Source organism: Nyctereutes procyonoides, unplaced genomic scaffold (assembly GCF_905146905.1).
Source record: "Nyctereutes procyonoides isolate TBG_1078 unplaced genomic scaffold, NYPRO_anot_genome, whole genome shotgun sequence".
Lineage (NCBI taxonomy): Eukaryota > Metazoa > Chordata > Mammalia > Carnivora > Canidae > Nyctereutes > Nyctereutes procyonoides.
Window position 1 is genome coordinate 35091581 of NW_026575044.1, and position 24923 is coordinate 35116503.

Sequence of the window (24923 nt, forward strand, 5' to 3'; positions counted from 1 at the left end):
GCCCCCGCGCCTCGCCGCCAGCAAGTAGGTGGGGGAGCCGCCGCCGCCAGCCCCATCCCGCTCCCAAGCCTCGCCCGCTGCGCCCTGGCCGCGGGCGCAGAGAGGGTGCGGGGCCTCGCCGTGCCTCCTCCACCCTGCTCATTAACCTGCCGGCTCCGCTCCGCTCTGGGCGGCCCCAGACACGGGCTTCTCGGAGGAGCACCCGCGGCCCGCCCGGCACTGCCGCCTCCCCGAACCCCCGGCTCCGGGGGGCAATGCGGGGGCGGCGGAAGGGGCACTGCTCCTCGGGCATTACTTAGAGACGCGAGACCGCCCCGCCCTCCCGCCGGCCCTCCCTCTCTCCCGCCCGGGCCCGCGCGCCACTCCGCCAGAGGGTAAGTTGGGAGTGTTTCACCCCCACCGACAGCTCTCCCTCCCCTTTCTTCTTCTTCTTCTTCTTCTTCTTCTTCTTCTTCTTCTTTTTTTTTTACCTCCCCCCCCTTCAAAGTTTTCTTAGGAGTGGGGAGAGGGGTGAGGGAGGAAGAGGGTCCAGCCAGCCCCCGTCCTTGCCCTCTCCCTGTCTAACCCACCCCCGCCTCCCTTCCCCTCCATCCCCTGCGCGCCGCTGCCCCTCCGGAGCAGCGCTCCGAGCTGACAATTGGAGCGCGGCTCCTTTAAGAGCCCGGCTTTGCCTCCCGGTAGCTGAAGGTCATTAAACACAAAAGCTCTCAGCGCTGCGGTCCAATATAGCGCATGCGCCCTGCCCGAGGACTGGCAGAGAGACGGCAATATGGCGAGAATGCCTGGCAGCGGGGACTGTAACACCAGCGCGGGCGGCAGCGCCGGCGCCGCCGCCGCCGCCGCCGCCGCCGCCGCCGCCGAGAACAATGGGGAGCGGGGCGAGGGCGAGCGCGGTGCGGGGGGCCGCGGCCGCCGCCACGGCCGCCCGCACTACTGCAGCGCGGGCGAGGAGGAGGAGGAGGAAGAGGAGGAGGACGACGAGATCCAGGAGGTGCAGATAACGGGGGACGAGGAGGAGGAGGACGGAGGTGGGGGGCTGGAGGAGGAGGACGAGGAGGAGGAGGAGGAGGAGGAGGAGGAGGAGGAGGAGATGGGGCTGGACTGGGACGAGCCCCTGGAGCCCGAGGACTCGGCCGGGGAGGAGCTGGAGCCCGAGCCGGTCCATATGATCAATATGGACCAGAGCGCCGCGCTCGAGCCCGAGGCGCCGCCGCGACTGCTGGCGCCCCGGGCCCGCGGCGGGCCGCCCGGGGACAGCGCCGAGCTGGACCCCGACGTGCTGCAGCGCCCCGAGCGGGCCCGGCTGAGCGAGAACACCCGGCTGGCCACCCGCTACGCCGTGCGCATCTTCCGGGAGTACCTGAGCGAGAAGGCGCAGAGCCCGGACTTCGAGACCATGGACAAGGGGGCGCTGTGCCGCGTGCTGCGCTCCTTCTACGCCGAGGCCCGCTCCAAGAGCGGCCAGCTCTACAGCAAGTCGTCGCTCATCAGCATCCGCAGCTCCCTCAACCGCTACCTCAACGAGCCCCCGTACTGCCGCACGCTCGACCTCACCAAGGACCCCGAGCTGCGCAGCGCCAACCTGACGCTGGCCGCGGTCATCCGCAAGCTCGAGGAGCAGGGCGCCGGGCCCGTGGTGCAGAAGCAAGCCATCACGCGCGCCGACCTGCGCAAGCTCTACACCTCTAGCGTCTTCAGCACCAACACGCCCTTCGGGCTTCTCAACAAGGTCTGGTTCGAGACGTGCATGTACTTCTGCACGCGCGGCCGCGAGAACCAGCGCGAGCTGGAGGAGGACTCCTTTGGGCTGGCCATGGACGAGGACGGCCGCAAGTTCGTCTACTTTAAGTCCCTCGGGCCTTACCACAAGTCGCGCTCGTCGTCGTGGAGCAAGAAGCGTGCCGAGAGCAGCGACGAGGAGAACTTGCCCCGCATGTACGAGACGGGCACCGAGTTCTGCCCCTACGCCAGCTTCGTCAAGTACCTGTCCAAGCGGAACCCCCTCTGCAAGGCGTTCTTCCAGCGGCCCCGGGACCACTGCAGCGAGGGCGATGTGACCTGGTACGAGAACAAAGCCATCGGCAAGAACTTGCTGGGCACCAGGATGCAGATGCTCTCCAAGGCGGCCAAGCTCTCCAAGACCTACACCAACCACTGCATCGGCGCCGTCTCCATCGCCACGCTCAACAGCATCGCGGGCATCGGCACCAAACTGGGCTCGCCCGCCCCGCAGGGCTGCTACGCCGAGGCCCTCAACGGGGCGGCTCGCCACCACCCCCACCACCACCACCCCCCCACCCATCCCTCCCACCACCACCGCCCCCAGCCGCCCTCGCTGGGGAACACCTATATCCTCCCCAAAGACAGCAGCCAGGTCGGGCCCGACGTGAAATCCGAGGCTGCGCCCAAGCGCGCTCTGTACGAGTCCGTGTTCGGGTCGGGGGATATCTGCGGCCCCTCTTCCCCCAAAAGACTTTGTATCCGCCCCTCGGAGCCTGTGGATGCGGTGGTGGTGGTTTCCGTGAAACACGACCCCCTGCCTCTTCTTCCAGAAGCCAATGGGCACAGAAGCACCAATTCTCCCACAGTAGTTTCACCTGCTATTGTTTCCCCCACCCAGGTAACCAAACCAAACTCTATGCATGAAATGTTTCTCTGGTACCATTTCGGGGGACTAACTCGTGTGCTAATGCAGCTCTGGGGTGGGGGCGGGGCGTTGCTTTGAAAAGTACTAAATATACCGAGTCAGATTTGATCTCACCCTCAGAAGCTTAACTTTCGGTGCTTTTCTGGAAAGTTTACATCTAACCTTAAAAGATGTGAGAAGGCACGCTCCCTAAATCCCTGCAGCGCAGTATAAGGCTAAAACTTCAAAGTTCGCAGAACAAAAGGGATGGCGGCAGCCCGGACTCTCCATTGAACGCTTGAGTTTGCTAAGGCAGGGAGCAGGAATAACCGTGCATTTAAAGGAAGCAGTTACTTAAAATTTATCTGCATAAAGTAACCATTACAATATTCTCTTGCACATTCACCCCAACTTATGAAGATTTAAAACAAAAACAACTCGGTACTGAAAAAGAAAACACCCCAAGCCCGCTTCCTGTAAGTGGGTGGTGGAGAGTGGAGTGGAGAGAGATGGGCAGTCCAGTGGCCAGTTTAGACTATAACAGGTAGCTGAACGTAAAGTGATGTTCCGGGTGCAGCCCCCATAAACTGAAGTCATCTCTTGTTAAGAGATGGAAGGGGTCTCTGCACTACCAGCCAGGCTCTGTGCCCTGTGGTGCCCAGCACTGTGACCACCAAACATTGCTGCCTTTCCCCAGCCCCATGAAGCTCACCAGCTAGGGGACAGATAAGACTTAAGAACGTAGATATTTCATTAAGAGAAAACAGCACAGCACGGCAGTGTGGCGCTCTTAACCCAGAGTTAAAGAGTTGTATGTAGCCCAGAAGCTGAGCCACCGTGGGCAGATGAGTTCACCTCTCTGGGCTTCAGAGTCCTCATCAAGGATTAGGGAACTGTTTTAATATTAAAATGATTTAATTTTGAGCAGTACCAAATTTTAGGTTGAGATCGAGGGCTTCCTTGGATGATGCTTGTCTCGTTGAGAGGGATATATTCAATTGTTAAAATTGTGTTAATCTTTTGGATACTCTTCTCCAGGAGCCAGAAAGCCGAGGTCTTTGGGGATTCTGCTCTGTTCTGCAGGCAGTAGTACCCACGGAGGTTTTACAACTCTGACCTCCCTGCCATCCAGCAGAAGTAGGAATTGTGACTGTAAGTCTGGAAGGTGTAGTGCAGGCCTTTCAAGAAACAGATGTCAGGTACCTCTGTGCTTTTTCCAAAGTGGAAATTCCAGTTCTGGACAAACTGACCCTTTCAAAGGTTTACCAGCTAATCAGCAAGCCTCAAGGCCAGCAGAGAAAGGGGCTGTGAACAGTAATATAAACACCAAAGTTCTCTAAAATACACAAGACCTGCAGGCTATGTGTCTTTATGTGCTTCTAGTGTGTGGCGGGGGTACATTTCCGACAGATCAGGAGGTGGTTTTATGGAGTTGTAAGGCTACAGAGGAGAATTCTTCTTTGGGAGAAGTTGAGTTTGCTTTTTCCTTGAAAGCAAAAGTAAATATTCACCTTCTTGTAAAGTAAGACCCTTAAAATAATCCTGGTTTAGAGTCACACATGATGAATTAAGAGTTAAAAAAGCCTGAGAAAGTTTACTAAAGTATATATCTGCTTGGAATAATAATGAAACAGTTTGTCTGTTGGCATCTGTCTGCCGGTTTCTTGACATCAGTGTTCTACAGAATCAAGAGTTAAGATTCACAAAAGGTGGAGGCGGGAGTTGTTTAGTGGGTTTTGTTTTGGCCTAAGGAATGTAGTTGCTCTGTCACAGTCTTGTTTCAACCGAATGAGATAAATGAGTTCTGTAAACCTGACTACTGATTCTTTTCTGAGTTACAGTCAGATAAATATAGTTTCAAGTTAAATATAGATTTGGGTGTCCATATGTTGGCTATATTGTTATTATGCAAACATTACTTTAGCTAAAACACTACAAAAAGTTGTTCTTTTTGCCCATATTCAAGTCAGCTTTTCATCTATGTTAAAGTAAGTTTTTTTCATCAGCATTAAGAAGTTTTAAGGAAACTCTTTAGTAACTTCTGTAGAACTCACTTTATGAAGTCTGAGCATTCTAAGAATGAAACGAATGTTTGGTTTATGTAGAAAGCCGATATTAAACTTTTTCCTCTTGTATTTATTAACATCACTGGAACCTTTGAGGTCCATGGCATTTCCTTGGGATTGTTGACTGGCTGGGGTTACTGGCCCGAGGCACGGCTTCAAGCCATCAACTGCTCTTGCTGGTCATTAATCTTCAGGAAGTGCTGTGTGTACCTTGAGCTTCGGTCATTGTTACTTAATTATAAACATAGACTGTCTAACCTTAATATTGGCCAGGTTTATCAAGTGGCATTGCATGGAAATCACTGTTGATTGTATTATCCTAGACTTCTTGATAACACGCACCCTGATACTCTGGTTCTCTTTTAACGTGGCAGGTTTCTCAAAGAATGAAGAGCCCGTTACTTTAAGTGCATTTACTCTTTTTACTTCTTGAGCATATTACTAAGTGTGTCATTTGTGGGACTGGTGTAAAAATGAATGCATTCAAGGATTAACGATTATAGAATTTGTGATTTTTTTACGCATGTGAAGTTCCTGGCTTTTGTGGAGTTGAGGAGGGAGAGTTGTGGTTGTGATGGTTGCTTTAAGAAGTTCACTCTTTAATTCTCTGGAATGGCTGTTAAAAGCAAAGGGCAATTCTTGTCTCCCCTCCTCCTGCATAGCTGTTGTGACCTAAGATGATCCAGTTACTGGTGGAGCTTCCTAGCAATCTTGGAGATCACATGGTACATTTTAAAAGGTTTTAGCATAGCCCATCCTACATTTTCAGAGCTGTTCTCCTTGCATGAAAATACAGCATTTCTCCTGCCTCAGAGAATAATACCTCAGCTTAGATGGAGAACAAGATTTCTAACTTTAGTCTTTATCACTTACACAAAAAGAATGTAATAAGAGTCTAGATCCTAAATATCATAGTTTTGTTGCTAAAGCTTTATAGACTGTGCCTCTCTCCAGCACCAAACAAAAATGTGGAAGTCAGCTCCCTAAAATATACTTAGACGAAGTCGTAGGCTTGTGACAAAGGTGTCTTCAGTTGCTCTTATTTGACTTTTACCCAGATTATTTCCAGAAATACTTGTAAGGAATTCTGCACATAGGAAATAAGCAGTGGGAAGAATCTGGAGTTGGTGGTACACAACTACTGTGTCTGTTTCATTGGCTTCCCTAGGGACCAGAGTCATCCTTAGAGTTTCCCAGCTGAAAGTTGAAGCAGCCTCTCTGTGGGGCACACACAGTTGAGCCTTGCCTTTGAGAAGTCAGATATTGATAGCACCGGGAGGGAAAACGGTGATCGTTCAGGTGCTTACTGTGGTAAGGGAGAGCGTATATTCAATCTGTCTACCAATGGGGGAAAAAAACAAAAACAAAAACATGTATTTTATAATCGCCAAAGTCTTGTTTTTAATTTGGGAGGGCTACTTACTCTCTTTCTTAAAGAGGGAATCAAACTTCAGTAAACATGAAGGGAGTCATGGGTTTAACAGCCAAAGCTGTTCTAACAAGACTTTTTTGTAATGGTTATCTGGAGCTATTCGGATTAGCTGCCTTGTATAAAACAGGTATTTTCCCTGATCTTGAATGTTGGCTTATGGCTATCTTCCTTTTTCTACTGTAGGAATATTTGCCCTCCCGTTCAAATTGGTGGAGAAACTAAATGTCAGTAACCTAAGTATGTAACTTTTTTCATTCATTCAGGAAACAGTTATTGAGCACCTACTATTTTGGCTTTTGTACCAGGAATCTTTATAAATTAATCCATTTTCCACTTGGCAGGCAGTTGCATTGGCAGGATTTGGGCCTCATTAACTATTAAAACCAGATCAAAATAAAGAAAGTTAAAAGGTGATGCCCTTAGTGTTTAGCAGCAGTCCTTTTGGGAAAGAAATCTGTATTTTTAACTCATATATTATTACCGCAGTCATTATGCAAGTAAATTCTTTTAAATTGCTATGAACCCACGTGTGTATTAGCTTACTATTAAGTCTGCTCCAGGAAACGGGAAAAGAAGTATGCTGCTGAACGAGAAAGGGGCTCCCGTTCATTTGAAACTTAAATCTGTGTTGTCACCCCGATTTTAAAATCTGGCTCCCCAAAACAAATGTTACCTAAAAGGCCATCCTCTTCTTGCAAATAAGAGCTCCTTCTTCAGATAGGACTGCTCATTGCACGTGGGAATGCTGAGGCTGTTTCTGCCTTGGCTTGGGCCCACTTCAGTTATTTAATAAAAAGTTCAGTTTCAAGATGACCTTTTGGTGTCTTAGCTGCCATTTGAAAAGCAAAATTGATATAGGAGTTGTGGTGTGGTGGCCCATGTTGACAATCTTGGGAACAAACCTATAAGCTGGTAATCTGTGGGTCTTTCATTTGCCAATACTCTATTTCCAGGACCTATTTTTACTTCTCTTGATTGATCCTTCACTGCATTATACCAGTTAGTCAGGATGCCTTTTTAAAGACTTCTCTGGACAATTTAAAAAGAGAAGGTAGAGGAAATTAGTTGGTCCAAGAAGGGATATCGATTGCCCTTGATAAAGCAAAATTAAAGAAAACGTACCTTTCAGATTTGAAACATTGCATGGGCAAACTTTTTTATTTAACACTAATGGTGGTGTAAGGCCACTGAATTCAACCATTGTTGATTGAGCCCCTGTTGACCTGCTAAGTGCTGTCTAAAGGAGTAGGATCTGGCCCTTGCCCTTAGTCCTCAGTGGGGCTTTGCAGAGGATGGGCAAGTTAGTGTGGGCTTCAGACTAGAGTGACTGTGTGATACGCACACATCACAGTGGAAACAGATGAACTTTTAATGTTTCAGGTTCTGTACGATTTTAGGTTCGTTGGGTTTTCAGATTTGTAAAAGTTTCTCTTGGCCTGCTATTCTTCAAGAGAGGATGGGCTCTGAATGGTCTTTATAACTGGGAATGAGTTTCTACGTAGTCTAGAAATAAATGAGTGTTTAAGCCAGTTGAGATAGCTCACCACAGCAAGGGCTATATTTCCAGATGCCTGCGGCTTGAAACCAGACAGCCGACCACAGTAGATCCACTGTACTACAGGAGACCAAACCTAATGAGACGTGTTGTAGGTTTTTGGTAATTCTCTACATCCTCTGTTCAACTTTCTTTACACTCAGACTTCTCTCAACTTCTACTTTTAACAACCTGACAGAGCCTGTTCTTTCTCTCTAAAAAAGATAACATTATATGTGACCGCAAATTTTTATTAGTCACTCATTTTTTTTTCACATCCTATCCTAAACTTGGTCCAAGTATGGGATGACCGAATTTTCAAAAACAGCAAAGTGGGAGATCTCTTATAAGACCGTGAAAGTCCAGAGCGTCTGAGTGTTTCATCAGAGGTTTTGTCACAGTGGTTTGCTGTGGGGCTGCTTCCTTCTGGAAACCCACTGCATTCTGAAACCTGTGATTCCTGTTTAGACCTGTGATTCCTGCAAATTGGCTCTCCAGGCAATGAGTTTGGTGTTTAATATGCAGGATGCAGGGAAAGTGTGCCCTTCATGTTGTGCCCAAGATTGCGAATCCGAGAAACCACCAAGGAGCCGACACCAATGCAAGCACACGAGGGTTTATTAGCAAACTTGAGCTTGGGTCCAAGTATACCCGACACAGCGGAGCAGGGACTTGGACCCCAAGGTGGGTTACAGCTGGGTTTTTATGGGCTGGTCTAGGGGATTTCCAGAAGGGGTGGAGGAATTTCTTAAGCTCTGTTTTCATTCCGATATGGGACTTCCTGCCACGGGCGTTAAGCTCTGTTCTCATTCTGATATGGGGCTTTCAAGGGCGTTAAGCTCTGTTCTCATTCTGATATGGGACTTTCTGTCAAGGGTGTTCTGTGGTTTTTCCTGTAACTGAACTAGGGTAAAGTTCAGCTCTTATGCACAGGGGCCTGAGATGGCTGTACTTGTGCTAACGTTGAACTTGAGATGGAATGGCCTTAATTGTCTCGGCCTCCACACGTCATACTGGAGGAATGGTGTGAGGATGGTAAAGGGCTCCCATGTTGATTGAGTCCATGTATATAACCCTGGAAAGCTGAGGGACGTGGGGCAACCCTGAAGGAAAGAGGACTGGGAGCCCGCCAGAGTTGTTTAGCTACCCATCAGCGGACCATGCCCCGCCTCCCACCCCTCCACCCCAGCCCGCCCCCCCCAGGTAGGTATTTGAAAATCACCTTTAACCTGCAAACCTTTCCTGGGAGGGCCTAGCGTCAAATTCACACCTCCAGCCACTGCTTTCTCCTGATCACCTGGCAGTGAACCCAGGAAGATGGGTATTTTGATCCCAACTGGGAGGAAGGAAGGTAAAATGTACTACCTGAAAGGGCTGACAGATTTAAGAGAGCATCAGGTTGTAGGCTTCTAGGAAAAAAAAAAAAGAGGAATTCAGAAAGGAATGCTGAAGGATGGCAGAGATGAATGGCACTTCCTTTGTGAGTAATATGGTCACCAAATTAGAATGTCAGGACTAGTTTGGAAGCTTTTAATCATCATTTTCTAGTTTAACGCCACATCTCCAGTGCAGGTTCACCCAGCTCAGTCAGGTGTCTCACCATTCAGCCCTTGCCCTTCCTCTCCCACCTAAGAAAAATGGAACTGTTACTTATAGCATCTGTCCCATGTGGGTGCTTTCCACCATATGCCATGGATCAAGCTAGTAGATGCACTCACTATATGTATGTGTGTATACACACACACACACACACATTTATTTGATATTTCTGATTTCTCCATCCCCCTCCATTTAGACAGCCTGGTCATGGATAATACATTCATACAGATACAGATGCACACATATGTGTATACAAACTTGACACATGAAAAAACCCTCCATTTTGTTTCCTATCCCACCTGTGACTTGTGGTCTGAGAAATAAGTATTGAAGGCAAATTTCTTGAGCTTGCAGGTGAGTTTTGATACCTGAACTCATTATGTTGTTTGCCAGTTAGTTTGAAGGAATATAACCTAGAAATGAGAACTGTTTCAGCATTCCCAGCTCCCTAGCCTAGGTTCTAGGTAAGCAGTTGGACCCAGTCCAGGCAGGAGTGAATGAGAGGCCTGCTTTGGCTGTGAAGGTCTCATCCTATGGGGCCGCAGTCTGGGGAAACAAACGAGACCCCCTTCTTGCCGAGTCTTAATGTCAGCTGTCACAACCTCTAACTGATTCTGTAGTTATAAAGTGGTGTGTTGCCATTATAATGGCCAAGACAGACACACCAGACAGACAGACAGAGGTTTGTGTTTTTTTGTTTTGTTTTATTTTGTTTTTACCATGGCCTACTGACCGGCAGCCTCTGCATCACTTGGGAACTTGTCAGAAATACAGACTCCCTCCACTCCGTATCCCTGAATCAGCTCCCGCTGATTTTCACATAATTCCCAGGCAATTTCTGTGTGCAGACCACCTTGATGAACATTGGTTCGCATGGTGTCTCACCTGGTCCTCATCCAGTTCCTCAAGGAGTTATGGTTATCATTTCCATTTTTGAGGGAGGAGACAAAGGTTTAGCTGTACTTGACTAACCTGTTTAAGGTCTAACAACTGATAAGTAACTGTGCCAGGATTTGGATCCAGACCTGTTTGATTCTGGAGTCTCTGCTTGCCTGCTTATTAATTAATTAATTAATTTAGATTTTAGATTTTATTTATTTATTCATGAGAGACCCAAGGAGAGAGGCAGAGACACAGGCGGAGGGAGAAGCAGGTTCCCTGTGGGGAGCCCGATGCGGAACTCGATCCCAGTACCCCAGGATCATGCCCTGAAGCCAAAGGCAGACACTCAGCCACTGAGCCACCCAGGTGCCCCAAATCTCTGCTTTTAAATCCATAATCTGTTGATTCCACAATTCTTACCAATAGAAAAATCCAACAAAGAGAAGGTGACATACCATCGGATTCTTATTACTACATTCGGTGCTTTCCTAGAGCCACTTAAGAGAGAACTTGTTACAATCAAGCAAAAATCAATCAGTCATTAGCAGAGAATTCAAGAGTATTTCCAAGTGCATACGTACTTCTTTCTCACTGTGTGGGGGTCCCCCAGCCTTCGGTGGACCTGGAGACTATAGTAGCCTCTTGAGAAGCCCCGTCTTATAGCAGTTAAGAACAGATGCCAGTGCCAGACCCCCTGGACCGTTTCAGGTCTTGCCCAGAGTTTCCCTGTATTTCCCTTTCCTCCTTGGTCAGGGGGAACGCGGTCACACCTACTTGCAGGGTCACCAGTGTACCTACTTGCAGGGTCACCAGTGTAAAGGGAATTACTATTTGAGAAGTGCTGAAAGCCTTTCCATCATTTTGTTATCTTAGCACAGGATGTCGTACTTTTGGAAAACTGCTGATCTTGGTGTTAGAGTCCCAGTCTGAGACTTCAGTTTTCCCTGGTGAAAAGCTTGTGTGGGTGCTGTGCGGGGCCTCTCTTCTCCTGGGGCATGCCTACACTCCTGCCGATAGCAGTTGCTCTGCTCTCCTAGGAGCCAGGAAGTCTCCAGGCGGCCTCTTGCACTGTGGCTCACCAGGGCCCTCCTGTCTCTCACTTACCTCAGAAAGCCTTTGGGGCGCTTGGTGGACCCAGTCGGAAGAGAGTGTGACTCTTGATCTTGGGTCATGAGTTTGAGCCCCACATGGGCTGTGGAGATTACTTAAATAAATAAAACTTAAAAAAAAAAAAAAAAAAAAAGGAAAAGAAAGCCCATCCCATCCCTGTGGATGCTTTACCCCAAAGCCTGTTATTCTGTCCTCTGCTTTTTAAGATTTGCATACACTGTAGCCCCGGGTAAGATTGATCACTACATTTTGTAGGTTCATTCTGCAGAGTGCTCCTATTTCTCTTTCCAAAGCCCTGGAAATTTTCAAGTGAAGGAGTTAGGGAGAGTTCCCCGAAGGGCATAATTGATGCCCAGACTCCATCAGATTTGCAAAAGTTAGCTTAGAATGAGATCAACAGCTTTTCACAAGAGATTGAATTTTATTTGGAATGGTTTAGGATTCCAGAAATGATCGAAACCCAGGAGTTTTGACAGCATTAGGAAGGTCATTATAGTAATAACTCCCATTCTTCTAGAAGTAGGGCCTATATTTGGCTAGATCCTATGTTGTGGTATTCACATTTCCTTAATGCATGAATGGACTATAATCTTCTAAAACTTGACTTCTGCCCTGGAGATTATATAAATCAATAGACATTTCACTTAAAGTTGAGATGTAATAATACGTGTTTTGAACAGAGCAAAATCAGGGTAATTGGTAGTGTTTTGATGCAGTATTGCTGACCAATTAATGACCTCTTATGATGTGTTTTAAGTTTGACAAAGTGCTCTTATAAAGTAGAAATGATTGATAAGATGATGCAGGGATTCATTACCCCTAATTTAGTTTGCCCTTCAATTATTCAGTATTCAGCCACCACAGTCCTTATAGGGATACTTTTGTGGGCTTTTAGAATTGTATTAATTCTGTTAGTTAATAAATATAATTCTGTTAATTTTAGTAAGCCAGCTCATCTGGAATGTTGGCTTCTGTTTTATGACATTCTTTCTGACAAAATTATATCTAAATAAATTTTAGATATCTTCTTCTGTCATGAACAAATATCTCATTGTTTTTTACTCCAGGAAGAAAAGACGTGCAGATGTTTATTTTTCATTGGATTGAGGTAGCAGTTTAAAATCATGTTGCTGTAGAAACACATGGAACTAAATAAAAGTATAACAGAATATTAGAAAACTGATTGAGGTAGCTTTGTTTTCTTTTCCTTCCCAACTCAGTGTTCATTTACATGTTAGTTTTTTATAATAAATGATAGGATATTCTTTTTTTAAAATTTTTTATTTAAGTTCAATTTGCCAACATATAATGATGGGATATTCATAATGCTGGTGATTTCATGTTTTCTGGATCATTTCATAAGGGGAAAGAGGAGTGATGAGTTTCCAGGTATGTTTTTCCAATTGCTTTTTTTTTTTTTTTTGGACTTATGAAGAGGATCATGGGGTCATAGATTCCATCCTTGCATTTAACTACCATCTAAGTGATATGCTTTAGTACCTTTTGGAAGATGAGTGAAAAAAGTCAAGGTGAAGGAGAATACAGAAAAACTCTCAAAATAGCATTTATTTATAAAAAGCATTTATTGAGCACTTACTGTGTGCAAGGTGGGAATTTGGAGGTAAGGAATAACTTAAAAATAGTTAAGACACCAGAGAAACCAGAATGGCAATACCGAGGTAAAGTCAAAAGGAAGGACTAGTTGGGAGAGGAAGAAGGTCTTGTCTCATTTAATTACTATTCACAAGTAAACCTTGGAGAGTAAATGGTATGTATCACTGTCTAAGAAATGAGACCGAAGGTGGCCTAATGAAACTGAAAGACTAAACACTGAAATCTTGAAAGTGTATAAGGAGAATGTGAAAACTTGGAAAAAATAAAATCTTGTCTTGTCAAAATTTAAGCCTTTTCTTTGCTATCACATTGAGAACATGGCTATTTTAGATGTCCCAACACGAAGGAAGGTACCACATTTCACCACATATCAGCCCCTCTAAATGTTCACCCAGTTGTTAAACCATGTATTTTAAAGTTAAGTATTCGTGTAATAACCCAAAGAAATTCAGAACTGATACTTTTTCATAGTTTACATTTTAATTATCGCTTTTCCAGTCACTACGAATCCTGGCTCCTTTGGTGCCCAGCATTATTTCTTTCACATCTCAGGACTGTGGGACCATACTATGAGCAATTGGTTATACTGAGGTACTTGTGAATAGTGCTTTAACCATTTGCAAAGGACTCTCTTCTATGGGACTCCATTGTAAGGAGGCTGCAAAGGGCGCTTTCTAGAGTCAGGGACTGGGTTAGGTAGATGGTGGGAAACAGATGAAGTCCTTGTCCTTAGAGGACTCACTCATAGTCTTGTGGCAAAGGCAGACAAGGAACATGGAGAATAAACCCTGATCATGAGGCATGTTCTGTGATAGTCTACCCACAAGCAAGCTGAAGGGGTTGGATAGGTCCTTAAACCCATTCTGCAGGTGAGAAAAACTGACCCTCAGAGAGGTTAGAGACTTTCTCAAGTTCACCTCGCTATGGAGGAGCAAAGATAAAGTTCTGATTCCAACCCCAGGTCCAGACCTCTTCTACACTGGTACTTTTTTGAGAATAATTTATAACTAACGTTATAAAAGCGGTGCAGCAGGTACATAGCACTGAAGAAAAGTAAAAGGACTGAACCACAAGTGTGCACATGGATGTGTCTTTATTTTTATCTTTTTAAAAAGATTTATTTGAGAGAGACAGCAGGAGCAAGGATTGGGAGAGGTGGGGGCAGAGGGAAAATCAGACTCCTCACTGAGGAGGCAGCCTGTGGAGGGGCTTGATCCCAGGACCAGGCCCTCGGGATCATGAAGGCAGATGGTTAACCGACTGAGCCACCCAGGCGCCCCTGGATGTGTCTTTTAAAAACTAAAAGAATCTTTTTTTTTTAAGATTTTATTTATTTATTCATGAGACAGAGAGAGAGAGGCAGAGACACAGGCAGAGGGAGAAGCAGGCTCCACACAGGGAGCCCTATGCGGGACTCAATCCCGGGACTCCAGGACCACACCCTGAGCTGAAGGCAGGCGCTGAACCGCTGAGCCACCCAGGGATCCCAAAACTAAAAAAATGTTAATGTGATTTTTGTGCTTTTGGAGTTGCAGGAAAATGAAGGGAACATTCTGGATTAGGGTGAAATAGAATGGCTCAGTCTTCCAAATGTCAGCACGCAGTCAAGACGACAGTGGCTGAAAGCTGTAGTTGGGTTGATTTGGGGACCTCCTGTGGAGCCCTGTGTGTGATGGTTGAGGGCTGGTGGCTCCCTGTCAGGCCTGCTACTGGGGCAGGTTGTGGGCTCTGCTGGCCTCTCGCTATTCTTTGCAGAGGTTGAGGGCTTGCACCCCGCCCCAAAGTCCTTCACTCTTTCCCATTTGCTCAGACCACTTAATTAAAAGAAAAAGTGAGCCCAGTTCTGATGCAGAGTTATGACTAGTAAAAAGAACCAATAAAAATGACTATAAAGTGCCTGACAAATAGAAAATGTTTAATAATACTAAGGCGCTTTATGGGGCATGGGTTTACCTCTTGGCTCGGGATAACAGACCTTCCCACAGAGGCTTTTCCCTTGCCGCTGCTCTTGGCAGGCAGGTCTTGTCCAGCCGGAACAGGCGAGTGAGACAGATCTGTCCGTCTGGGGTCACCTGACTTCATACTGCAAGAAGATCTCAGGGAAGTATCAGCGACTGACATGTGGCCCATTTGTTGGTGACAACCGATAACAGGGATAAAGGACACTTTGGTGACCCAGGAGCAAAAAGGAAACCAAGGAAGAGATGCAGGAAAAAAGAAAAGGGAAGGGGAGGTAAGTAGCAAAGCTACCTCCAGTCTTACAGGAAATTTGGAGCAAATATTTAACACTCCGTATCAGTTCTAATCAAACTAACCAAAGGATAGACCAAGTTAGAGGTAGGAGAAGAATTACCCTGAATGGCCTTGGGCAAGTTACTTAGTTTCTCCTCTGTTAGAGGAAGATAATAGGAATACTGTAAGTAGTAAAAGCCCATAGTATGGGCTCAATAACAATTCTTTGTTAAAAATTATGTTGGCTGGAGGTTATTGACAGGCTAGAGGAAAAGTAGAGAGATGGTTATAATTTATAGTTGATCCTCAATGTTCTCTTTTTTAAGACTTTTTTAAAAAGTAGGCTCCACGCCCAGTATGGAGCCCCATGTGGGACTTGAGCTCACAACTCTAAGATCGAGACCTGAGCTGAAATCAAGAGTCAGACATTTAACCGACTCAGCCACCCAAGCACCTCAAGAGTTTATTTTTTAAATAATCTCCACACCCATTGTGGGGCTCAGACTTAGGACCCTGAGATGAAGGGTCACGTGCTATACCAAGTGAGCCAGCCAGGTGTCCCTCAGTATCCTCTTTTAAAGCTAAGACTGAAGATCTCCCCTCCAAAAAAATCACAAAATATTTATAAACACAGGTGAAAGAACGTAAGCATGCAAAAAAAAAAAACTAATTAGAGAACCCACATCTATGCTAAGAATAAAATAATGATTACCAGATGGTGCATCATAAAAACTGTACAGTTCAGAGGGAGGTGGTTACTATAGTCTACCTACATATTCCTTTTTGAGCCAGTGTGTAATTCACTGAAGTATAAAAATAAACTCTCAAGCTTTTATTCTCTTATTTATATTATGAAGAGGAAAATTTAAACATACTTTATAGAAAATGTTTAAAGGATTAATTTTGGACTAACTTTTAAGTAGGTTTTATACAGCAAAGTTGAAATGACATAAATATGGCAGTATAAGTCCTCAGTGTTCAATAAAATTATCCATCTCATTAAAAAGCACACCATTTGTTTTTTCCTAATTATAAGGATGGAGTTTATAGAAACTGATCTCTTTCATAGTGTTCTTTTTTTCTTTTATAGTTTTTCATGAGAACATACTGATACCAGTAAAGCATATTCTAAATTTGTTTGAATACACAAGTATCTTGATCCTATAGAATATAGAAATAGGATCTTTTAAACTTCTGTCTTAAAAACAATACATATGACCATAGGATAAATTGCAGCGCTGTTTTTTTAAAAATAGTTTTAAAAAACATTCTCGTGGCCACTTTACAACCAGAAAAGATCTCATCCAGATGCAATAAAGAGTATGAAACTTTCTGGCAATGTATTACATAGAACAGTGGCACTCTTTGTGTTAAAGTGCTAATTTGAGAGAGATTATGTCATTCTCTTAACTCTCTTTTCCTGCTTGACAAATAAAATACTTACTCAACTGTCATAAATCATGAAATAATTCACATTTTACTCTTAATTTCGTCTATACCAACTTGTTTAGGAATGAGGTCAGTAAACACTACGTCATGAAGTTATATACTAGATCGTTAGCATTGAGTGCATTGCTTGGTGTTAGGGCTACGCCTCTCATTCCTGAAGAATTCATCCCCATAGTCAATCAAATTGCTAACATATATGAATAACATGTTCCCGTAAATACTCAGTGCTCATTATTCCATCTAATCCCCACAACAGTCTTATAGGCGAAAGAGATTAATAGCCTGCCCCAGGAAAGACAGGCAGTCTGTAGTGAATTCAGGACTGGATTCTGGGTCTCTCACTTGTCCATTTATTCAATACATATTTATTGAGCACCTAGTGTGTGCTAATCACTGACAACCAAGTGAAGAGCAAGATAGAGGTCTCATTTCTCGTGGACTTGGCATTCAAATGAGAGTGACTTTAAAACTAAAGAAACTATCTTTAGCAGACCGAAGTGACTGGGTGGCTACTCCTTCCTTCTGATCCCCCCCCCCTCCATCAGTTGGGTCCCACCCATACAGAAGCAGACCACACATACTGGCTGCTTGTGTGAACCTGATCATGGATGAGGCATGAACCCAGGGCAGATGGAGCTGTGACTGGCCTCAATCATTCTTCCAGATTAAGATGCTTGCTGTGGGATGAGCGAGAGCAGACTTGAAGCTTCCCTAACGAGATAATTAGGGACAGGATAGGACAGTAAGCTATAGCCCGGGTGTCAGCATGGTTCATTTCTTAAGAGCTCAGAGGGCATAACACCTCTGACCACCTCAATTTGTTAGGTAGGGTGAGGAAATGGAGGCCCAGGGAGATTGAGTAGCAGAATCTGACCTAGAGTCAGGAATTAGTCCTGATTTACAGGCTCAGAATCTCTTTCCTGGTCACAGAGCCTCCGTCTCCTCACTTGCTAGATTACTTGCAGCCTTTCCGACATGATTGCTTCAGACTTAACTGAGTTAATACTTGTGTAGGGCATGGTTCTTCCGCACCACCCACTGCAGCGTTAGCTGCTGAGGGGCTAAGGTCTTTCTTCTTTGGGGTACACACTCCCCTGGACTTCCTCTCCAAATAGGTCTGTCAGGAAATCTGCGTTTTTTCCCCATCCTGCAAAAGAAAGCAGCTTAGGTGTTATGGATGGAATCAAGAGAAAATATTAACACAGGTGGGCGCTTGTTTGTTAAAGCCTTAGTCCATATTTGTGATGCTAAGGAATCCTGGGATTAGCGCCTGAGAATGAGAGATGAGCTGGCACAGCTGCTGGTTAAACTAAACTGTGTCCTAACCTCACTGGCTGTTAATCAGCTAACTCACCTAAACCAATTTACGAGAAGCCCTTCTCAATAAGCCAACTATTACAGGAACACCTGGTCAGGTGACCTTTAGACTTCCTTCCCCTTAATCCCTTCCTACTATCCTATCCTGGCAAGAATGTCTGCAAATCAAATTTTTACAAATTGCATGTTTATAAATTAGATCGCAGTTTAAATGCACTGAGGGAAATTTTCTTTTAGAGCCTTCATTACTCTTTGATGTGAATTCCAGTATCAGGTTGGTCTGTTTAAACACACCTTGGCATACTGATCATGTCTGTCGCCATTTCTGTTTTGGGGATTTATGTTTTAAGGATGTGTATATATATATATATCTTTTTTTTTGCAATATTCAACCTAACATTATGTATAAAGAAAGTCATGTATCTGACTTAACTGTATTTCAACCTGTGGTTGAAATTTTCTAATTGATTTTGGGTTATTTTATCTTTATTTGCCATATGCAGAGTAGCCCTTCAAATACTAATGGTTGAATACTTTTAAAAGTGAGAGTTAATATTTTCATAATTTTTATTTGTTTTACTCTTTCAATAACGTCCATTCCTGGGACATTGCCATTTCACTCATTGCTGTATTATTTACCACACCTGGTATAGTGGATGGCACATTTTATGTGCTCAAAAACATTCGTAGAAATGAATGAAACTGTTTTATGTGAACATTTTAAGGTTAATTAATAATCTTTGCCTTCATAGCTTTGAGCAGAAAGGATTTAAATATTTCACCTTCATTTGAAGAAATGAAAACGAATTCTTTAGCTTTGCAGGTTAGAAACAACACATCCCTCTGATTACACATTAGAAAACAGACCTACTTTTCCTTAAACATTTCTTGCACATCTACTGTGTGCCTCTACCATGTTATGCTCTGAGCATCAGATGGTTAAGACAGTGACCCTGGAGATTAGGACAAGTTCTGTTTCATATGTTCCAAATTTAATTTGCTCTCTTCTATTGATTTCTTGGCACACCATGGGAATCCCTTATACCCAAATGACTCACCACCCAGGGTAACTGGTGGTAGGAGCAGGGCTGTCCTCACAGATGTGTGGGTCTGATCAGCAAGGTTGTGCACTCTGGGGACGAGGGAGGGACTAAGATGGACTTTGCCGAGGTCACCAGACCTGGACGTCAGCCTCTTCCTCTGTGTATTAAGTAGGGACCAGTGTTCCCCTCTCTCCTACAGGCCTACTCAGACTGTCTTGTCTTTCCTTTTATCATTTCCCCATCTCCCTCATTTCCCCTGTTTCTCCCAGGCTCAAGCTCCAACCCCCCATAACAGCTAAGAGAAACGCTTTTATGAAGGCACACATTTGATTTCACAGAATCATGCAATCTATTGTATTTGCTCACATTATAGAATTGAGAGTGTAAAATGTAGAATTTCTCAGGGAACTCCAACTTTACGGGGGCAGTGTTTTCGTTTGGGTTTAGGGAGAAGAAATCTGTTCACTTCTGATCTGTGTTTTGCTGTCTGGGCTTGCTACCTTGGGTTTTGTGGTTATTTAGTGGTTTTTTTTTTTTTTTTTGCTTTCGTAGTGTTAATTCTATTAATATTAAGACATGTCATACATATATCGTGTTAGGAAATATCGACTGTTGCCGCTAACCCCATTTTACTTTTATGAGATTTGCTCATGGATTCCAGATGCCTTTTTTGATTGTCCACAGCTACAGAAAATAAAATCAGTCCTCTCAAGGTTCTTTAATATCATTGGGGAATTTGTGTCTGTTCTGGTTTTAGGCACAACCTCCTTGGGTTATAGTTTCTTTTAAATTTAAAGAATGGTCTGAGAAGATCAAGTACAGTTAATAAAAAGATATAAACCCACCTGTCTGTTTTTCCTTTTCCTTAGTACTTTTTTTTCCCACTGGTCTGTTAACTATTGGTTGTTCTTTAGCCTTTACTCTTTATTTTCACTTCAAGGGGGTTCAGAGAGAATACAGAAGGGAAGAAGGATTTTGATCTGAGAGATATGGTAGACAGAGATGGAAATGCATGTGCAAAGGCCGTGAGGCAGGAAAGAGCATGGAACATTCCAGAATATCCCGGGACTGAAAGGAAATGTGGGCTTTGAGCATAGAGAGTGATGGCGAGGTGGTGAGAGAGAAAGCTAGAGCATTCTCAACAAGGCCATTATGTCTAGGCTATGTTAAAGGTTTCAGACCTCTTCTATGGCCTGGGCAGTTAGTTATTGGATATGTTTTAAGCAAAGGAGGACACAATCCAACTTACTTTTTTTTTTTTTTAAACAAGTTCTCTCCAAGATGTGGACCATGGATTACAGAGAAAATAGAACAAAGGTGGACCGAGGTGTTGATGCCTAAGAGCTATGAGATGGTTATAGTGGTGTAACTACTACAGTAGGTGATTGTGAAGAGAAGAGAAGCAGCAGGTGATTGTGTGATATTTGAGAGGTAGAATCGAATCCACAGGGTGTTGAGACTGGCGGGGGTGGGGCAGGAGGAGTTCACGTAATAGTAATAGACGAGGCAAACGGTGGTTCTGTGCTGCTGCTGTGTGTCAGAAGAAGGCCCGCTTGCTGCCAAAGGAGCCCTGGGGAATAGAAGGGGGAATTCTGCTTTGGAGATACTGAATCTGAGAGGTTCCTGGGATAACCAAGTGAGAATGTTGGATAAGGAGGTAGATAACAGGTCTGGCAAAGGTCTGGGCTGGAGGGCAAAACTCGGAAGTTCATTGGCTTATAGATGATAATTGAAGCCACTTGGGGTGGGTTGTGTTGCGTGGAAAGAAATTGTAGCGAGGGAAGGCAGCCCCAAGACACTCAGATGTTCCCAGGCAGAGCAGAGAAGGGGTTGCTGGCACGGAGCCCCAAGGAACTTGTAGGGCATAGTGGATCAGGAGCTGGTGGAGTGGTCGATTTTGTTAATGCAGCTGAGATTTCAAATAAGATGGCACCTGGGAGTCCGGCTCTGGCTTCTCTACAGGGAGCCCATTAGTGGTCTTAGCAGAGTAGTTTTGTGGGTGGCAAGCAGAAGACATGCTTGAGTGATCTGAGGGCACAGTGAGAAGCCAAGAGAGAGAACCAGCCACCTCTTCCCTGCTTGACTGCAGGAGAGTTGGGACTGGAGTTGAAGGGACAGATTTGGTATTTTTTTTTAAAATATTTTATTTATTTATTCATGAGAGACCCAGACTGAGAGAGAGAGGCAGAGGGAGAAGCAGGCTCCATGCAAGGGGAGCCCGATGTGGAACTCGATCCAGGGTCTCCAGGATCAGGCCCTGGGCTGGAGGCGGCGCTAAACAGCTGAGCCACCCGGGCTGCCCAATTTTGTATGTTTTTTAAGATGGAAGAGACCCAAACATGTTTACATGTTGTTGGAAAGGAGTCCGTAGGGAGCAAGAGGGCCTGCAGGGTGGCAAGATCCAGAGGATGGGTGGCATGGTTGGCTTTGGGTTGTTTTGTTAATTCTTTTATGTACTTTTCTAAAATCCCCGATGAAAGAGACTGACCCAGGTTAGACTACTACGACACAGTAGCCTACCTCCCTCACTAGCACTCAGAGGCCCCTCCTCTGCCAGCCCCCCAGCGTGCTCCCTGAAGAGTCTGAACTCCTGGTCAGTGAGGGGATGCATCTCCCCACTTAAAAGACAGCCCTCATTCACCGAGCAGAATACGAACATCTTTTATCTTTTGTATTTGAGTGGAGTAATTGACAAAGCAGAAGATCCAGTTCAAGATAGAGCCCTACTTTATTGAAAGAAATGCTAAGATAAAATAGAAACATTGTATGAAAATGTTTCTCAGACCAGGGAGGCAACTTATGCGTTGCCTTGTATACACCCAACTGGCTGGGTCTTGAGTTTTGGGGAATTCATTAGCATTCACCTTAATGGATTTTAAGTATCGTGCAGGTATGCAGAGAGGTTTTAGACTCCAGTCTGAATTGGGCCTGAATAAAGTAGATGCTCAAAGAAAAGGGCTTTAATTTGCTGGCTTTTTCTGGGAGAAAAAAAATAGTTTTTTGCAGCAAGTATAATTTTTTCAACTTATTTTTTCTTAATAAACTTTATTTTCTAGAGCAGTTTTGGGTTCCCAACAAAATTAAGCAGAAAATCCAGAAAGTACCCATATACAGCCTGGCCCTAAGTAGCATAGCCTCCCCAACAGCCAACCTCCCGTACCCCAATGATACGTTGTTACAATTGATGACGCCCACAATGATACATCCTTGGCACCCAAACTCCCTTATTTTACATTTGTGTTCATTCTTGGGGTTCCACATTCTACAGGGACATGCTTCCACCCTGTTGTATCACACAGAGTACTTTCACTGCCCTAAAAACCCTCTGTGCTTCACCTGCTCGTCTCCCCCTCCCCTCTATTTCTTCCTTTCTGTTTTTTTTTGTTGGTGGTGGTGGGTTTTTTTTTTTTTAGATTTCTTTTTTTTTTTTTAGATTTCATTTATTTATTCATGAGAGACAGAGAGAGAGAGAGAGAGAGAGAGAGAGAGAGGCAGAGACATAGGGAGAGAAGCAGGCTCTCCGTGAGGAGCCTGATGTGGGACTTGATCCCAGGACTCCGGGGAAGGCAGATGCCCAACCACTGAGCCACCCAGGTGCACCCCTCCCCTCGATTTCTGTACTTGTTTGTTTGCAGTAATCCTCTTCCATAGTAAACATAAAAATTTGTTTTTCACCTTCCTCCTTTCTGAAGATCTCGATAGAACCCTGATAATAACAACTTTGATTTGATTTGAGCACTTTTGTGTACAACAGAAAAATTCAGCCACTGACCTGGAATTACAACTTTAAAGCAATAAGGAATCTAATTCCAGCCTTTTTCCTCTCTCCGTCAGTATTCCTTCCTCCCCACCCCCCATTTAAACTCTCTGTAGTTAACATTTCAACAGAAGCTTTTTTTTTTTTCTTTTCTTCTTTGGCAGAGGGCAGGAGGGGAAGCAGACCCGCCCTTGACCCTTGCCTCCCAAATCCCTGCGGGGCAGTCAGCTGAGCCTGTGTTCTTTGTATTTGTATTTGGCCCCCTCCTGGGTGTTGCGGAGTAGATTTCTGTTCCTAAAGAGCTGAGAAGGGAAAGCTGTGGCTCTTAAAGGTACTAACAACAGTGTTCTCAGCAGGGACTTTAAAAGAAAGACGGAGAAAGGTAGTTTGGGGATTAAGGGGTTAAATCATTAGCATTCTAGACTCTGCTGTTTACTCACAGCTACTCTCTACCGAAAATACGTTGCTTTAAAGCCAGGGAAACTGGCCATTGTAAACTCTCCTGTTTGAAAGTGGTTGGGAAATATCCCTTAAAGGTGGGGGGTAGGTTGGATTGAAAAGACCAATTCTTCTGGGAAGGGCCACCTTCCACATCAGCTTTACCCACACCTAGTGTTCCCCATTACCAAGCCTTTATCCAGCATCTCCTCCTTTTCGGAGTCCTTCTGGATGCCTTGGCGGAGACAGGAGTAAAGCAGGCACCCCTTTCTGGACTTCACCGTGCACCTTTTTTCTCATTTCACCAGTATTCGTATTTACCTAGTATTTATCTATTGACTGTTTTTACCCTCATCCCAAATGAAAGTAGGCATGAAATCACAGGTTTGATGTGCTGGCTATATTCTCTAATACTTACTAAAAAACACTTGTAAGTATTTAGAAACAACAAAGTAGTCGTCTGGGTACCACCTGAAATAACCCTGCATCTCCACAGTGATGTGTGTCCCACTGTTCAGAACACGGATGTAGACCACAGCCTCACAGAGCTGGAAGGATGCCCCAGATTTCCTGAAGTTCATGAAGTCCAGGGAGGTTTGTGGTGCATTTGAGACAACATCTCCTTCCTTCCCAGGTACCGGCAAATGTCAAGGCAGGCATGCCTCCTTGCTGGTCTCTTCTTACAAGTTTGTGCATTTTCAGATTTTTTTTTTCCCCACTCAGGGTTAATTGCTGGTAAAGACTGGTCTCCTGCCCCACAGGATTGTGTAAACTGAAGGCTGAGCCCTGAGGGTAGGGGCTTAGAGATATCTAAATAATTTGCCTATCTCTCCCTTAAACACCCACCCCAGGTGCTGTGTATGCCCTGGAAAAGGTGCTGTCCCGCAAACTGACAAGGGCCCAGGCCTTCTGGAGTTTACATTCCAGGAAGAATGAATGACAGGGACAAAAGGGAAATAGGTAATAACAAGGAAATATTATATAGTAGTAAGTGTTCTACAGAGAATGGAAACACAGGGACATGACAGGTGGTTTGGGGGAGTGGGGCTGCTTAGATGTGGCCTTCTGGAAAGAAGTCTCAAGGCATGAAGGGGCCCACCCTGGGAAGAGCAGTCCAGGCAGAGGGAACAGCTCCTACAAAAGTTTTGGAAAATCTTTGGGAAATACCAAGCCAGTTCAGTTGAACTCTGGGGTGCAGAGAAGGGAATGAGGTGGACCAGTTGGTCGGACCTCACGGAGGGCAGTGGGGAATTGGGACACTAGCTCATACCAGGGAATCATATCCCAGAATTCAGCTCCAGACACAAAGCAGATCACAGGGCATACCAGACCTAGTGTGTTAGACTTTGTCTGAAGCCTGAAGCAGGTTGCCTTAATCTCTTAACTACACTTTAACATTACTGGCATCCCTGCCTCACAGAGGGGCATGTGTACCACACCTAGCACAGTACTGGTGTGCTGAAGCACCCAGTGCAGGTATCTTCCTCTTAACCCCTTAGGCCTCCTGGGACACCCTTACTGGTAGAAAAAAGAGTTTCATTACCAAAAATAAGCCAAGATTTTTTTTAAAGATTTTTATTATTTATTTATTTATTTATTTATTATTTATTTATTTATTTATTTTTAATTAGAGAGAAAGCGCCCCTACATTTGCACAGGGAGGAACAGCGAGAGAGGCAGGAGCAAGACTCCATGCCAATATGGGGCTGGATCTCAAAACCCTGAGATGATGACCCGAGCTGAAATCAGGAGTCGGACAGTTAACTACCTGAACCAGCCAGGTGCCCCCAGAAATAAGCCAAGATTTTTCAAGTTGGTGTTTGG

At 44.9% G+C, this 24923-nt stretch overlaps 1 protein-coding gene across 2 annotated transcripts in view; it reads left to right on the forward strand.

Moving 5' to 3' along the window:
* The first annotated feature begins 237 nt into the window (after nt 1-237).
* KCTD1 (potassium channel tetramerization domain containing 1) overlaps nt 238-24923 on the forward strand; it is a 94055-nt gene continuing 69369 nt past the window's right edge. The window contains exon 1 of one of the 2 annotated variants that reach the window (XM_055323513.1): nt 238-374. Coding sequence is in view for 1 of the 2 variants with exons in the window: in XM_055323512.1 (XP_055179487.1) it covers nt 770-2620 (1851 nt within the window). In the remaining variant the exon portion in view is untranslated. The other variant, XM_055323512.1, reaches the window with a different exon arrangement.